The following is a 16,076-nucleotide window of genomic DNA, read 5'->3' as shown; positions in this document are numbered from 1 at the left end:
TTTCTCCAGCAAATAAAGTTCTAACCTTTGGTTCAAGTTGGGGGAAAAGTAGTCACACTGTTGTACGGGGTAGGGGAGGAATCTTAGGGCTTGATTGATTGGATGGATGGATGGATTAGCAGGTGGATGGATGTAATACACCTTGCTAATGGGAATGGAAATGCTGATGGGAATGTAAATTGATAGAAACATAACTTTCTGAGGAGCTATTTGATAATGAGTAATAACGTCAACCTAGTAAAGCAATTGCTATAAATTGAGCCTAATGAAATAAGCAGATTTGTCTAAGATTGCAAAAGGAAGTTCTGGAATAGTGAAAAACTGAAGCAATCTACATGACCATCAAAGGAAAATTGATTAAATACCAACATTAGGGACTACTATGATGTGTCTAAAAACAAGAGGTACATCTGCGTATTAACATGTACAGCTATGGTAAATTGCTAAGTGAAAATAAAAGCAAATTTGCAAAGCTGTGTGCAAATGGTAATTGGTATTTTAAAAATAAATTTTACTACTTTTATATATGCATAAAAATCTTGAAACTTTGTATACCTGTTAACCCCAGTCATATCTGGATAGGTACAATGTGAATTCATTTTTCTTGAATCCACATTTATTAATTGATTTTGTGAGCAAGCAGGCATTAATATTTTAAATCAGAGGAAAAAAAAAAAACCTTTAAAAAATGAAATAAAAGGAGCAAAGGGTTTTTTAAAGAATCAAACATGTTGTATTCAACAGAAGTGTTTTCTGATGCTCCTTCTGACTGACACCCCATTCAAGTGACAGTAAAGAATTAAAAGACAAAACCTACCAAGGCAAAGACAGTGGGAGCTGGGAAGCCACCAACATATAGCCACAAACTTAGATCAGAGGAAGTAGAAAACTAGGCAGATTGATTTCAAGGTGCAGGACCCTTGGAGAGCTCAGGAAGTGGAGACACCAAGGTGTTACTTAGAAGTGGGGAGCATCTGGGGATGGAAACAGGATTATTGACTGAAAGCCTATATAAGTAGCTGCTGGAAAATCCATTCATCTATCCATCCATCCATCCAATCAATCAAGCCCTAAGATTCCTCCCCTACCCCATACAATTTTCTCCCAACTTGAACCAAAGGTTAGAACTTTATTTTCTGGAGACATTGATCTTAAAAAACTCTGGATGAAGGGAAGCCTGGCACAGCTGAGGACAGGAGAAAACAGATGACAAAAGGGCAGGCTATATAAGGAGAAGTGATACCCCAGGCCTCTTTCCCCACGTGGACTCCAAGAACACTGGCTGCCTCACTCACCTGGCTGTACAGGCCTGGGCTAGACACTTTGCCAACTTGACTTTGTAGTTTCTTAAACTGTAAAACGGAGTTCACTTATTAAACAAATGTGTATTGAGCATCTATTAAGGGTCAGCAAACTGCATTACATTCTGGAATAATAGTCAGTCAGGGTCCTTATCTCTTGAAGCCTGAATTCTAGGCCTCAGTGGCAGTGCCAACCTCAGAAAGTGCTCAGCACAGTACCCGGTACCGTGTCTGATAGTCATGATGTTAATTATTAATTTGAATGTCGCAGCTCCCTCTGCTTCTTGGAGACAGAACATAGCAGATCTTTCCACTACTCCCAAAAAAGACAAGGTTAGAGCTTTGCCTAGACTGTTAACCATTATATAACTCTTCGTGGCAAATTTGACTTTGAAACTCCCTTCTGTCCAACCTCTTGACTGGCTTATGTAGGATCAAGGTCACTCTCTTTCTACATCTGACACAGCGAAAAAAGGCCTTTGCAAGTCATGGTATGAATCCAAGAAGTGTGATCCCCAACTTAATTTATACTTGTGTTGTGCTAAGTCGCTTCAGTCATGTTTGACTCTGCAATGCTATGGATTAGAGCTCACCAGGCTCTTCTGTCCATGGGATTTTCTAGGCAAGAATAGTGGAGTGGGTTGCCATTTCCTCCTCCAGGGGATCTTCCCAACCCAGGGATCGAACTCACGTCACATCCATCCTTTAAAAGCCTTCTATTTACCTATCCAAACAGGCAAACAGTCCAGATTTTCCTCCTACTGCACAAAGTACTTTGGGAGCACAGTGAGGTCGTGTCATCAAGACGGTTTGATGAAACTTAAAATGGTGTCTTTGTGAGCTTTTAGGTGGGCTTGGTCCTTAGTTGCATCTGCAATGATGCTGAGATATCCAGAGCAGAAGGGGTAGAATTCTGGGAAAAAGCTTTTTGGTCTTCAAACCAAGACACTGCATCATCTCCCAATGCTGGATACAAAACCAATTTCAAGTTTATCAATAGGGATGACTATGTTAGTTTCCATTGCTCGAGGGGAGAAGCTAACACCAGCGGTGCCTTTCACACCCGACATCTTGGTGTTCATCACAGCTTTGTGAGGTAGGTTTACTCATAGCCCCATTTCAAGGGCATGGACAACAGAAGGCAGCTAGGTGATACACCCAAAGTCATCCAACTAATGAGGCAGGTCAGGACTAGGAATCCAAATTCTTGGGTGGAAGTCCCAGCCATCTTACCCAGTATGTTTGCATTTTCATCACAAGTCATTCCTTCATCTCCCATAAGACCAGGAATTCTGTCCAAGACCCCTCCTTCACTGAGTTGAAGCAAGAGGGGGCAAAGAATCAAACTTAGATAATGACACTCTAATCCACATTCACATAGACCAAAGAGCCTGTCATGTCTTTAAAGAAACTCAAATGAGTTTCTATTTTAATAGAAAACTGAGTTTGCTGAATGAAACACAGAACACTGAAATTCAACAGTTCAGCGTTTCCCATAAACACGTGACTCTGAGAATTCCGCTGGGTAAGTGTAGCAACCCGAGGGCTTCCCAGGTGGTGCAGCGGTAAAGAACCCACCTGCCAGTGCAGGATACACAGGTTCGACCCCTGGGTTGGGAATATCCTCTGGAGTAGGAAATGGCAACCCACTCTAGTATTCTTGCTTGGGAAATCCCATGGACAGAGAAGCCTGGCAAGCTACAGTCCATGAGGGTCGTAAAGAGTGAAGACACGACTGAGTGAAAATTCATCAGTAACTGACAGCACAGACTAAGTCTCTGAATAGTTTAACTTGTTGAATCTCTATTATAATGCTGGGAATTCCTACAAGATTAGGTAACTATTCTAGGGCTTTCTCTTTCAAGAAGCTTCTGATCATCCCTGGATCTAAGGAAAGCCTGTGTCTAGATTTGAGCTAGTGACTTTGAAAAACACATCAAGCACACTAAGAGATATGCGAGTGCTGCCAGAAATTTATTTTTTATTTTTTTATTTTTATTTTTTTATTGGAGGCTAATTATTTTACAATATTATATTGGTTGGTTTTGCCATACATTGACATGAATCTGCCCCGGGTGTACATGAGTTCCCCTTTCCGAACCCCCCTCCCACCTCCCTCCTCCCCTTATCCTCCCTCTGGGTCATCCCCAAATACCAGCCCCGAGCATCCTGTAACATGCATCGACCCTGAACTGGTGATTCATTTCACATATGATAATATACATGTTTCAATGCCATTCTTCCAAACCATCCCACCCTCACCCTCTCCCACAGAGTCCCAAAGACTGTTCTATACATCTGTGTCTCTTTTGCTGTCTCGCAGAAATTTATTTTGACCTTTGTTAAAAAAAAAAATACTGACACTGGCCATCCTCCCAGCACTCTTCGGACCAGCCAGGACATTAAAATTGATTAACAAACACAATGTCTGTGAGAAAGAGTCAGCCGCAGGATAATCAAATGTATTGTTATTATTATTTTTTTAATAATTTATTTGGCCAGGAGTACATAATGTCAAATTGGCAAAAATAACTTATCCTCTTGTCCAGCCCACAAACTAAGAAGAAAATTCAGCACAGAATTGTTTCTTGTTTGCATTTCTCAGGGTATGAAGCATTCGTTTTCAAACCCTCAAAAATCTCTACACTTTCCATAGTGCAAAAGATTGCCCTCCCCCACAAAAAAAATTGCCCTCCATTCTGATTTAAACCAGGGAATCTTGTTTTCCTCAGAAGGGCGATATTGTATTAGTCTAAAAATCTGAAGTATAGAGACTTTTTTCCTCACAGTTGTATTGAGACACAATTGCCATACAGCCCACGGAGGCTTCTAAATTAAGGAAATACAATCTTCTGGAGTATAATAGGCTTCTCAGGTGGCGCTAGTGGTAAGGAACCCAACTGGCCATGCACGAGACATGAGACTTGGGTTTGATCCCTTGGTTAGGAAGGGCATGGCAACCCACTCCAGTATTCTTGCCTGGAGAATCCCAGGGACAGAGGAACCTGGCAGGCTATAATCCATGGGGTTGCAAATAAGTGGACACAACTGAAGCAATTTAGCATGCAGAGTATAATAATGTTCTGCTTCTCTTTTCAACGTCAATTCTACGTGAGGAAATTGTTTATCAGGCCAGGAAAATTTGGTGAACCAAGTCAAGGAGAAAATTCCAGCAATGGTTTTCTCTGCTGATTTGCCTTGTTTGTGGGTTCATTTACACCTTTTTTTTTTTTTTCTTGGCTACAGCATGAGGCATGAGGGATCTTAATTCCCCGACCAGAGATTGGACCAGAGATTGAATCCGTGCCCTCCACATTGGGATAACAGAGTCTTAACCACTGGACTGCCAGGGAAGTCCCTGATTCACTTACTTTTAAGGACTAGATTTATTTTCAAAAGCACATAGTAGCAGAGGATTCTTCTTGTGGCCTTAAAAACAATCACAGTTGATAAAAGATGGTAAATGTTAGACCCTAATTATTTGTTAAGAGAAATATTACTACTATGCACCTTACTCTCAAAAGATATTACTTGCTGTACTTAGGCATTTAAAAATAACCTAAAAAGAGATTTTGTTTTTTTGTTTGTTTGCATTCTCTTAATATCTCAGAACAAGCTAAGGACACTGAAAGGCTGAATTTAACATACTGCTGTCAAAATAGCTCAAGTCTTTTTAAGATAATCCCATTAAGTGCAGATTTCTTTTTAAATAGCTTAAACCCGGCCTCACATTTTTGGGCTAAGAATGTAGCTTAAGTGATCAAACCTAAAGGTTCATGAAAATGATTTTAATTAAATTTCTGAGAATTGATTTTTAAATGTCTGTGATTCATTTTCTGCTCTAAAAACTTCAAAACCCAATGTTTGGGTTTTGAAAGGCAATGGATTTGGCTCCAGAAGAGTGGCCGCTTTCTCCGTTCGGTTTTGGTTTGGCTTTTGGTTATTCGTGTTTGTGTTTTCTAGTTTGTTTTATTACAATGCCTTGGGCCGAGCTGTTCCCTCGCTTTTTTGTCCAACTGCTTTGAGAGGACAGAACTATGAAGGACTTTATTTTCTCTGTCCTTCATAGAATTTTTCAAAGAAGAGAAGCGGGCGGAGGAAGAGAAGGGACTGGAAAGCAGAGGGCTGAGCCAGTGAACTCTCCACCAGAGACAAGTTATTGACAAGATAAGGGCAGGGCTCAGGGCAGGCTCCCAGATGAATCCTTTCACCAGGGCAGTGTTGCTGGCTCTCTTTATGCTACAGCGAACACTCACTGGGCATTTGTCCTAAAGATGCCCCAGCAGAACAGAAGCCACAAACAAGTAACCAGATAATCGCAGTCCGCTGGGAAAGGCATCGCAGAGTGGCCACATGGCTTCATTAGAGCTCAGAGGAAAGAGGATGAATCTAGGCAAGGACTAACAGGCCAAGGAAATGGCAACCCACTCCAGTGTTCTTGCCTGGAGAATCCCAGGGACCGGGGAGCCTGGTGGGCTTCCGTCTATGGGGTCGCACAGAGTTGGACACGACTGAAGTGACTGAGCAGCAGCAGCAGGGAGTCTGAGCCCCATGAGAGCCTGAGGGGAGAAAAGGCATTTCAGACAGGAAAAACAGATGAGGAAAATACACACTGTGTATTCACAGACTTGAGAGAACATCCAGTTAAAGTTGAGGGAGGGTGGAGTCAGTCTCTGGAGATGATCCTGCTAGCTTGTCTAGGGCCAAGATGAGTTTGCTACTTTAGGCTAAGGAGTCTGGTGTTGCTCTTTTAGGCCAAGGAGGATAGTTGGGCGAAGTGATTTGAACAACATGGATTAGATCTAATTCCAGGGAGACTATGATTTTTTCTTTTTTTTTTTTTTGGCGGCAAGGCATGTGGGATCTAAGTTCCCTGACTAGGGATTGAACCTGTGCCCCCTGCAATGGAAGCGTGAAGTTTTAACTGCTGGACTGACTGGCAAGTCCCTCCAGGGAGGCTATAGAGGAGGTGGAAGAAGAGGACAGAAGTTTGGAGAGTTACAGCAACAATTTAAAGTGAGAGATGAGCCCATGGGCAACTAAGACCTCAGGCAGCTAAATAAAAGAAGAAAAATGTATATATATGTATAAATGAATCACTTTGCTGTATAGCAAAATACATTGCAAAGTAACTATACTTCAACAGAGTAGATTAAAAACCCCTTTTTCTAAAAAAAAAAAAAAAAGAAATTGATAGATGAGGAGGGCTTGAAATAAGGCAGCCCACCCTGACAGTAGGAAAAAAATGACAGATATTTAGGAATAGAAAGGGCTGAACTCTATGCAGATGCCTGAATGCCCAGGTCAAAGAAAATGAGGCATGAGTTGAGGGAAATAAGAGCTTGGAAAGCTGGGGAAGAGTGATGAAATAAGGTGGGAAAAATGATAAGAGTCTGAATGGATTAAGGTTCTTGACCACGAAGGGGATTAATGAGCATAGGAGTTGAGACTTAAAGGGAAAACAGGCTCTCTGTTGATGGACTGCTGACAAAACAAAAGTACATTATTTATTCATTCAACAAACACTTAAAGAGTACTATAGTATCACTATACTAGAACTTGGGAATACGAAAAAACAACAGCTCCTGTCCTCGTGAAGTTGAAGGTCCCTGGAGAATCCTGGTGGTATAAACACATACCTGTATTGAGTGTTAAGTTCTACACTAAACACCTTACTTGGTGTTGATTTATAATCCTTATTACTTTAGCAGTAGATACTACTAATATACCCATTTTGTAGAAGAAAAAAACAGGGAAAGTGAGGTCAAGGAACTTGTCCAGCTAGAAAGCAGCAGAACCAGAACAGAAACCCAGGAAATCTAGTGTTACAGCTCACTTTCTTAACCTCTGCACAAGACTGAGGTGAAAAAGAGGCTGGGAGTTTACCAGGACGCGGGAGTCACTCAGAGGCTGGGAAAAGATTTGCCACCCTGAGAAAGTTGCAAGACCCTTTCCCAGTCATTTATCTGTAGCGATTTCATTTCAAAGCAATGGATACTTCAAAGCATCTCTTACTTTCACCTTCTGAAAAAAGCAGCTTTTTCTGAATCCTGTGGCATTTACGTACAAGCTAGGGTGCTATCAGACACCCAGATTCTGGTGCCCAGCTCTGGGTGCCAGGGCCTTCCCTCGAAACACTGATGTAGCCTCTTCAATCTATCATACTCCTCTGTGGCTCCACATTAATCCCTTAGCACTAGTGGTTTCCATCACATCTTCTGACAACTAATGCAGTTTGTGCTTGAGGAAAAAAAAATCTATTTTATAACTCCAAGGACATTAATAATTAACTTCCATACCACAAAACTTGTAATATCAGTTTGCTGAAATAAAGTCACCAGTAAGTATTTAATTCTTCTTTCAAGGGTGTCTTCCATTATTATTTCAGAGTGCAATTTAGTCATCAAACGTTTACTCAGCCTCATGTTTATAAATTATATAGGCCAGGGATTTAACTCTTCTGGACCTACCTGTTCTGAAAAGAGGCATGGTCATAACCCTGATGTCACACCAGGCACCTGCCTTGAAAGGAGATGACTTGTGAACTTGAAGTTCCTTACCTCTTTTAGAAATGCTGGAGCAAATCTAGAGAGTTCCCTTTATGATGCAATCAGAGGAATAACCAGAAAGCTGCCTGCCACAAAGAGGCACTGGCTTTCCTCCTCCAGAAGGCTGTTAGGAAAGTTTGCCTTTTTAAATTGAGTTTCAGAATCTTGTCTTGATTATATGACATAATAATAGTGGCTTTCCTATTCATCTGTGTAATATTGTTTTTTCACTGTGGTGGTTACTTTTGTTGAAGGGGAAGGCCTAGTGCCTTAGGTAAATAAGAGAAAAGCAGAAAGCTCCTCAGGACACTGGTTCCCTAATTAGAAAATGCCAAGTCCTGACTTAACACATCAGGAGGGTGAGGGTTGCCAATCAAGGGTTTATCCAAGTTCAATGCAGTTTAAACTTTTCCATGTATATTCAAGCCCCAGTATCCCAAGAAATGTTTGCCATCACAATGAAAGCAAACAGGGGGAGGAGGTTGCAGGTATCTTTCTTTCTTGGTTCCTCCTTTTGAAAAGGGCAATATTTTCCGAGTTAAAGTAAACTGGCTGGCTCCTATGGGATGGGGTTGAAACCTTCCAGGCCGCGGGAGGAGGGTCGGGGGTTTCCCCGCGAAAACCTGCCCTCCCCTCCGGCTACAGGCCCTGGCAGCCATTGGCCAAAGACAGGCTGGAGGATCCGCAAGGGCTTCCAACTCTCCGAACCGAGCGGGATTCCTGGCCTTGGCATAAAGGGCTGAGTGGATTCATTCGGGGCGCGATGCATTCCAAGAATGCTTCTGTGGTTGGCAAGGAGTAGGAAAATCAAGGATAACAAATATTCTAAGGAAACCTAATAGGTACCAGGAGCGTAGGACTCAAATAAACAGGTGACTGAAAGTACGAGGTAACTGGATCTCAGTGAGGGTGAGCGCACACTGCCCAGAGCTGGGGCTTCGACCTTTCCGCATCTCCTTTCTCTCTCCTGGGCTGACACCCGGCCGCCTTCACAGACAAGGGGGCTTGGTGCAGAGGGCGGGCGGAGCCCAAGGCGCGCCTGAATCCAAACAAAACACCTCGCAAGCCTACGTTTAGAAAGCGATACCGAACACCACACTCACGTTTAAAAAAAAAAAAAAAAAAAAAAAAGGGCACTGTTTGCAGAGAAGATGACGGCGAAAACATTTCCCGGCTGGAAAATTACTGATCACAAACTAAGGGGGAGTGGGGGCGGGGAGGCCGAGTTATAAGACTGAAATAACGACTGCCGTTTCCTCTTCTCTTCCTGGTGGGCAGGGACGGCCGCCGCGGTTCCGTGGGCCCTTTTCCAGTACCCGGGTCCCACCGCAGCGTTCCACTTTCTGGCACCGGGCCACTTTCCAGCTGCGCCCCTTTCGGTGGGTTTGACCGCTCCAGAGCCTGAGCCAAGGGAACGAGTTGCCGTTTGACCTTTACCTCGCCACTTCACCTCTTTATGACTCAGTTTTCTCATCCATAAAGTGGAGAGTTGCGTGCTTTGCAAAGTGCTTTGAGATTCCCGGTTGAAAGGAGTCCCCGCGCCTCGCGCCGCTCCCCTCTCTCCCCACCTCACATAGCGAAATCTCTTCAGTCCCTTCCTGGCTCCTTCAGCTATCAAAACCGTAGCTCCATTTCCCATTCCGGCCTCTTTCCGCCCTTTTCAGAAGGGGAACACCCCTCCCCGCTTTCTCAGTCTGCGGGTCCTCGCCACGCAGTTGAGGGCACCCATCTCCCTTCTAGTCCCAACCCCCACCCGGCAGACGAGCCCAAGAAGGACCATGCGAGGCCAGGCCAAATGCCGGCACTGGCGCTATGGACTAGAGCCGGGCTCCTGCGTGCGTATGACAGACCCGAGCGGGATGAGTCACGCGGATAATCGCGCTCTTCTCCAGCGCGCACACTGCGCGGCAAGCGCGCACCGGAGCGGGGGTGGGGTCGCGCTACCGTCCCCCTCTCCCCTACCGACCCCTCCTGGCCGCTAGCTTCGAACTCAAGGAGCGGCCCGCGGCGAGGCCGGCTGCCCCGGTCGCCCAACGACCGGACCTGCGCCTCGTACCCCAATCCCCGCGCCCGGCCCGCTGCCGCCACCGCCGCCGGCGTCAGCGCGGCTCCTGCCCGCCAGCTGCCGGGCTGGCGTCACAGCCCGCCGGGCCCCGCCTGCGCCCCTCCCTCCTCCCCGCCCCCACGTGCGCCGAGTTTGTTTATTTAGCTGCCATGGCAACGCGCGGGGGGGCCGTGGAGGGAGGGGAGAAGAAAGGGAGGGGCGGGGCCTGGCGGCGGGCCCCGGCGCGCAGCGGGTAGGAGGCGGGGGGAGGGCGGGAGCGGAGAAGTTATAAGTAAGGAGCGCGCGGCGGCCGCCGGCAGTTCCCCGGCCTGAGAGAGCGAGCGCGGCTGCGGGCGCGCGGGGAGCAGAGGCGGTGGCGGGCGGCGGCGGCACCGGGAGCCGCCAAGTGCCCCTCCCCGCCCCTCCGGCCCCCCACCCACCAACCCACCCGCCCGCGGCCAGCGCCCATGGCCGCGCGCGCCCCGCGCAGACCCCCGGACTCCGCGCCTCGCGCCGCCGCCCAGTCTGCAGATCCGCGCCACCGCATCCAGTCTCACCTGGCGGCGCCGCCCGCCCGCCACCCCGGCCACAGCCCCAGCGCTCACGGCGATAGCCGCGGCGACCGCGACAGCGGTGGGGGACGCTGCTGAGTCGGAGAGAGCGCAGCCTGGCCACCGGACCTACTTAACTCGCCTTGCTGATTGTCTATTTTTACGAGTTTACAACTTTTCTAAGAACTTTTGTATACAAAGCAACTTTTTTTTTTTTAAAGGCATCTCCCTTTTATATTTAATCCAAAGAAGAAGGATCTCGGGCAATTTGGGGTTTTGGGTTTTGGCTTCGTTTCTAAGTTTTTTTTCCTCTTCGTTGGCTTTGGGGTTCGGGTACCCCTCCTGCTTCGGACTCCCGAGGACCTTTTGGGCCCCCACATTAATGAGGTAGGTGCGGGGCGGGACGCAGGGAGGGGATGGGACGCGCCAGAGCGGCGGTCGAGAGTGGCCCCTGATTTCTGCCTCTGCTCCCCACCCGGTCCGAAGGCAGCCACCTGGCGAGTCTGACATGGCTGTCAGCGACGCGCTGCTCCCGTCCTTCTCCACGTTCGCGTCCGGCCCGGCGGGAAGGGAGAAGACACTGCGTCCAGCAGGTGCCCCGAATAACGTGAGTGTCGGCCCGGGTCTTTGGGGCCCTCCGGTGGGCTTCTATGGGTGGGATGGGGACGGGCGGAGCCCTGTGGTCACCGAGCACCACTTGACGACGGGCAGGAGTGGTCCCGCACGGGCTCCTCCGCAGGCTGCCCGGGATGGCTTCCGCGCCCTTGGCTCAGCTGTACATGCGTGTGGTCCCGACTTGGTGGAGCCGCCGGGGGCGCACACCGGGTCCGCACACGTCCCGGAGCGCGCGAGCGGCAGGGCGGGCGCGCGGGCCACCGGGCGGGAGGTGTCTGTGTCCCCAGACACTGGCTGGGCCAGAGTGAGCTTGGTGCGTAGGCGTCCCCGTGGCGAGGGCGCACCAAGAGAACCTCGGTGTCCCAATTCCGGGGGCGGCGGGAGCGTCCCCGGGATCCGGCGGGGGAGGGACCCAGGCTGGCCAGCCTCGGCGCTCGCTCACACGCAATCGGGCAGACACAACCTAACATCCTCCATATATCCGCGCACCGCCTCTCTTCAGACCCGGGTGTGGGCCATGATTGCAGCACTGGCACCCACAGACCCCGGGCCTTTCCTGCCCGTCCGGTCCCCGTGTCTAGGCGGTGTAGGCGTGGCGGGCCCACCACTAACATCGGGTGGCAGTTAGGGACAGCACTGACTGTCTCTCGCGTCCTGTCCTCACAGCGCTGGCGGGAGGAGCTCTCCCACATGAAGCGACTTCCCCCGGTGCTTCCCGGCCGCCCCTACGACCTGGCGGCGGCGACCGTGGCCACCGACCTGGAGAGTGGAGGAGTCGGCGCGGCTTGCGGCAGCAGCAACCCGGCTCTCCTGCCCAGGAGGGAGACGGAGGAGTTCAATGATCTCCTGGACCTGGACTTTATCCTCTCCAACTCGCTGTCCCATCAGGAGTCCGTGGCCGCCACGGTGTCCTCGTCGGCATCAGCCTCATCCTCGTCCTCCCCGTCGAGCAGCGGTCCAGCCAGCGCGCCCTCCACCTGCAGCTTCAGCTATCCAATCCGGGCCGGGGGCGACCCGGGCGTGGCGGCACCGGGCGGTGGCCTCCTGTATGGCCGGGAGTCCGCACCCCCTCCGACGACTCCCTTCAACCTGGCGGACATCAACGATGTGAGCCCCTCCGGCGGCTTCGTGGCCGAGCTCCTGCGGCCCGAATTGGACCCGGTGTACATCCCGCCGCAGCAGCCGCAGCCGCCAGGTGGCGGGCTGATGGGCAAGTTCGTGTTGAAGGCGTCTCTGAGTGCCCCTGGCAGCGAGTACGGCAGCCCGTCGGTCATCAGTGTTAGCAAAGGCAGCCCGGACGGCAGCCACCCGGTGGTGGTGGCGCCTTACAGCGGCGGGCCGCCACGCATGTGCCCTAAGATCAAGCAGGAGGCTGTCTCCTCGTGCACCGTTGGTCGGCCCCTAGAGGCCCACTTGGGCACTGGACCTCCTCTCAGCAATGGCCACCGGCCGCCTGCGCACGACTTTCCCTTGGGGCGGCAGCTCCCCAGCAGGACTACCCCGACCCTGGGTGCCGAGGAACTGCTGAGCAGCCGGGACTGTCATCCTGCCCTGCCGCTCCCCCCGGGCTTCCATCCCCATCCCGGGCCCAACTACCCTCCCTTCCTGCCCGACCAGATGCAGCCGCAGGTCCCACCGCTCCATTACCAAGGTCAGTCCCGGGGATTCATAGCTGGGGCTGGGGAGCCCTACGTGTGCCGGCCGTCCGGGGCACACAGGATGACGCTGACCCCACCTTCTTCACACCTAGAGCTCATGCCACCCGGTTCCTGCATGCCGGAGGAGCCCAAGCCAAAGAGGGGAAGACGGTCGTGGCCCCGGAAAAGGACGGCCACTCACACTTGTGATTATGCAGGCTGCGGCAAAACCTACACGAAGAGTTCTCATCTCAAGGCACACCTGCGCACCCACACAGGTAGGGGGACGGGAAGCCGTGGAGGTAAGGGGGGGCGGCTGGTGTCCAGCCTCGACACTCCTCAGGGCCTCCCTTGGGATGTGGGGTGCAGTCTATCTCCTCCATCTCCTGGATCACAGGAGAGAACAGCAAACTGGCGCCTACTATTTTGCCCAGGAGCCTTTTGCTGGGTGGATGGTATCAGTGCTTGAAAGTGCAGTTTTGTTAGGCCTTTGAAAGGCAGGGAGATTCCAGGCTGCAGGTGGGCCTCTTCTAGCTTGAGCAAAGCATTGCCCTTGTAATCAAGAAATTATGCCTTGCTGTGCAAAGTCATGATAAGTTTTTAAAGCAGTTTTGTATTCTCCACTATTTTTATTGGTTGTTCCCTTCCCAGCGTTCACCCCCTCCCCCTCTCTAGTCCTAACAATTAGGTTTTATTTAAATCTCAAGGACTTAATGGTTAGGCTTGCTGAGATTCTGATTTAAGATTGTCACCACAGAGACTCTGGATGTAAGTAGGTACAGAAGGTCACTAAGGTATAGCTTTCATTAATAATATTGGTTCAGGGAAAGTAGTAGTCTCCTGTCAGTTTTTAGAACCAGTTGTAGTGGGATAGGATATTACTGCTTGGTTAGGAGAGACACAGTAACAGTCATAATCTCTAAATTCATTTCCTGCCCCATCTTTGCTCAAAAGAATGAAAACGTTAGTCCAACAGAAGTATAGTTTTAAGTGGTTTTGTGTTTTCTGCGATTATCTAGTTTCCCTTAAAGAAAAAGCAAAAAAAAACCCATAAAATTCATGTTTGTAATCTGAAATTTAATACAGCCTTGAGGAGGTATAAAGACATTTCCTGGATCCTTTCGGAATGGGATACTTGAGTTGGTTTGATGTCTGGCCTCCAAGTTCTTAAAATTTCATTCTTCAGGAATAGCTTCCAACGAGTTTATTTTCCTTTTCTAGGTGAGAAACCCTATCACTGTGACTGGGATGGTTGTGGGTGGAAGTTTGCCCGCTCAGATGAACTGACCAGGCACTATCGCAAACACACTGGGCACCGCCCCTTCCAGTGCCAGAAGTGTGACCGGGCATTCTCGAGGTCGGACCACCTCGCCTTACATATGAAGAGGCACTTTTAAAACCCCAAACAGTGGATGTGACCCACACTGCCAGAAGAGAATTCAGTATTTTTTACCTTTCACACTGTCTTCCCGGTGAGGGGAGGAACCCAGCTGGAAAGCACTACAATCATGGTCAAGTTCCCAACAAGTCAACTTGTGAATGGATAATCAGGAGACACAAGGAAACCAAAAGACAAACTCAAGAGGAAAAAAAACAGATGGGGTCTGTGACTGGATCTTCTATCATTCCAATTCTGAATCCAACTTGAATATATATATTCCTGGACTTACAAAACGCCAAGGGGGTGACTGGAAGCTGTGGATATCAGGGTATAAATTAGATCTGAGAGTTGGGGGGAGGGAAGACCAGAACCCCTTGAGAATTGTTTTGATGCAATATAAGCATAAAGATCACCTTGTATTCTGTTTGCCTTCTAAAAGCCATTATGACGATCTTAGAAGAAGAGGAAGAAATTCAGGTACAGAAAATGGTGTTTATTAGCCTAAACGATGGTGCTTGGTAAAGTCTTGGTTCTAAAGGTACCAAATGAGGCCAAAGTTCTCAAACTGCTGCATACTTTGACAAGGAAAATCTATTTTTGTCTTCCGATCTACATTTATGACCTAAGTCAGGTAAATACACCTGGTTTACTTTAATCTTTTTATGCAGACAGTCTGTTATGCACTGTGGTTTCAGATGTGCAATAATTTGTACAATGGTTTATTCCCAAGTATGCCTTAAGCAGAACAAATGTTTTTTTTTCTATATAGTTCCTTGCCTTAATAAATATGTAATATAAATTTAAGCAAACTTCTATTTTGTATATTTGTAAACTACAAAGTAAAAAAAAAAATGAACATTTTGTGGAGTTTGTATTTTGCATACTCAAGGTGAGAATTAAGTTTTAAATAAACCTATGATATTTTATCTGAGCATTGTTTTTGTTTTGCGTTGTTTTTCCCCGGGAAAAGCACATAACAGAAGCTGCATTTCAACCCAGTGGGTAAAGCACGGGGAAAGCACCCCCAAAAAGCCAACTTTATCTCAACAGATTAAAAGAAGACTTTACAATGAGTACTGTTTAATCTTGTGGGCTGAAAGCTCTGAGGATTTATGATCATAGAATTCAACTTACCTAGTTTAGGTTTCTCTTTCAAATGTTCATTAAAAGATACAGGAAAGCAGTTTCCCTACCTGACTATGAACTTCCAGGTAGAAACAGCTCAGTCATTCTTCAGTTTGCTCAATTTACTATGAGAGTAGTCATAAACATACATGTTACAGTTTCACATTTTAAAAGATCTTTATGGTTTGGTCTTTAAAATCAAATGAAAATGTAAAAGTTTCTCTTTCCCAGGCCTGGCCTTGCACTCAGAACAATTCGTTTAACAAAAACCTCCCCACAGCGGACAAGATCAAGAACGCAGTTCCACAGTGCCCTCCTGAGGATTAAAGGATTCACTTATGTTTTGTGTGTAACAAATACATTCCTTTTAGACCTCCAAAAGAGGGTAGAACCAAAGTTTCTAGCAAATTTTTAAAGTTTCATCAGTCCTCAGATAAGCCAGCCCCATTGTTTCAGTCGAAACAAAACAGGCAAAAATGACTCAGTCACAAAACCAAGGGTAATGTAAATTTGAGTACGTTTTAAGCCGTGTTTTTATAAGTTGGTAGCATATTTCTTTAATTATTAAAGCTTAAAACTTTTTTTACGGTGGATACCCAAGAATCTGAAGTTCATTTGTGGCTGTCAGAGAATGGAAAAAAGCGTTTGTGACACTTGTTGACATTATGTATTTGTAATGGTGATGTGGGTGACTAATTAACATTGTCAAGCGGACAGAAGCTGACTGGCATTTTCTTTAGACTGCTTATTACCTGTCCATTATAGCTGGTGTTCAGAGGTGTGTTGGCACTGTGGGTACATTTTATAAATGGAATGAAAAACAGAAATTCGTAAGAGGCTCATGGTGGATCAACACAAAGTATTTTCCTTGGCT

The 16,076-nt window shown here is 47.8% G+C and overlaps 1 protein-coding gene across 3 annotated transcripts; it reads left to right on the top strand.

Moving 5' to 3' along the window:
- Positions 1-10,251: 10,251 nt before the first annotated feature.
- On the top strand, positions 10,252-15,013 carry KLF4 (KLF transcription factor 4). 3 transcript variants are annotated; one of them, XM_088838251.1, is made up of 5 exons: positions 10,261-10,831; positions 10,931-11,051; positions 11,726-12,710; positions 12,810-12,974; positions 13,918-15,012. In XM_088838251.1, exons 1-5 carry the CDS (start codon positions 10,827-10,829, stop codon positions 14,091-14,093), a joined length of 1,452 nt encoding a protein of 483 aa, XP_088694377.1. In that variant the 5' UTR covers positions 10,261-10,826; the 3' UTR covers positions 14,094-15,012. The 3 variants fall into 3 exon arrangements, with proteins under 3 accessions (XP_088694376.1, XP_088694375.1, XP_088694377.1); XM_088838250.1 differs by having other exon boundaries at positions 10,252-10,831; positions 10,935-11,051; positions 11,726-12,974; positions 13,918-15,013; XM_088838249.1 differs by having other exon boundaries at positions 10,254-10,831; positions 11,726-12,974; positions 13,918-15,013.
- Positions 15,014-16,076: the final 1,063 nt, after the last annotated feature.

Source organism: Moschus berezovskii, chromosome 7 (assembly GCF_049115385.1).
Source record: "Moschus berezovskii isolate FMDL1 chromosome 7, NW_MosBer_1.0, whole genome shotgun sequence".
NCBI classification, from domain to species: domain Eukaryota; kingdom Metazoa; phylum Chordata; class Mammalia; order Artiodactyla; family Moschidae; genus Moschus; species Moschus berezovskii.
The sequence above is the reverse complement of the archived record's forward strand: the minus strand, read 5'-3'. Positions and strand labels throughout refer to the sequence as shown.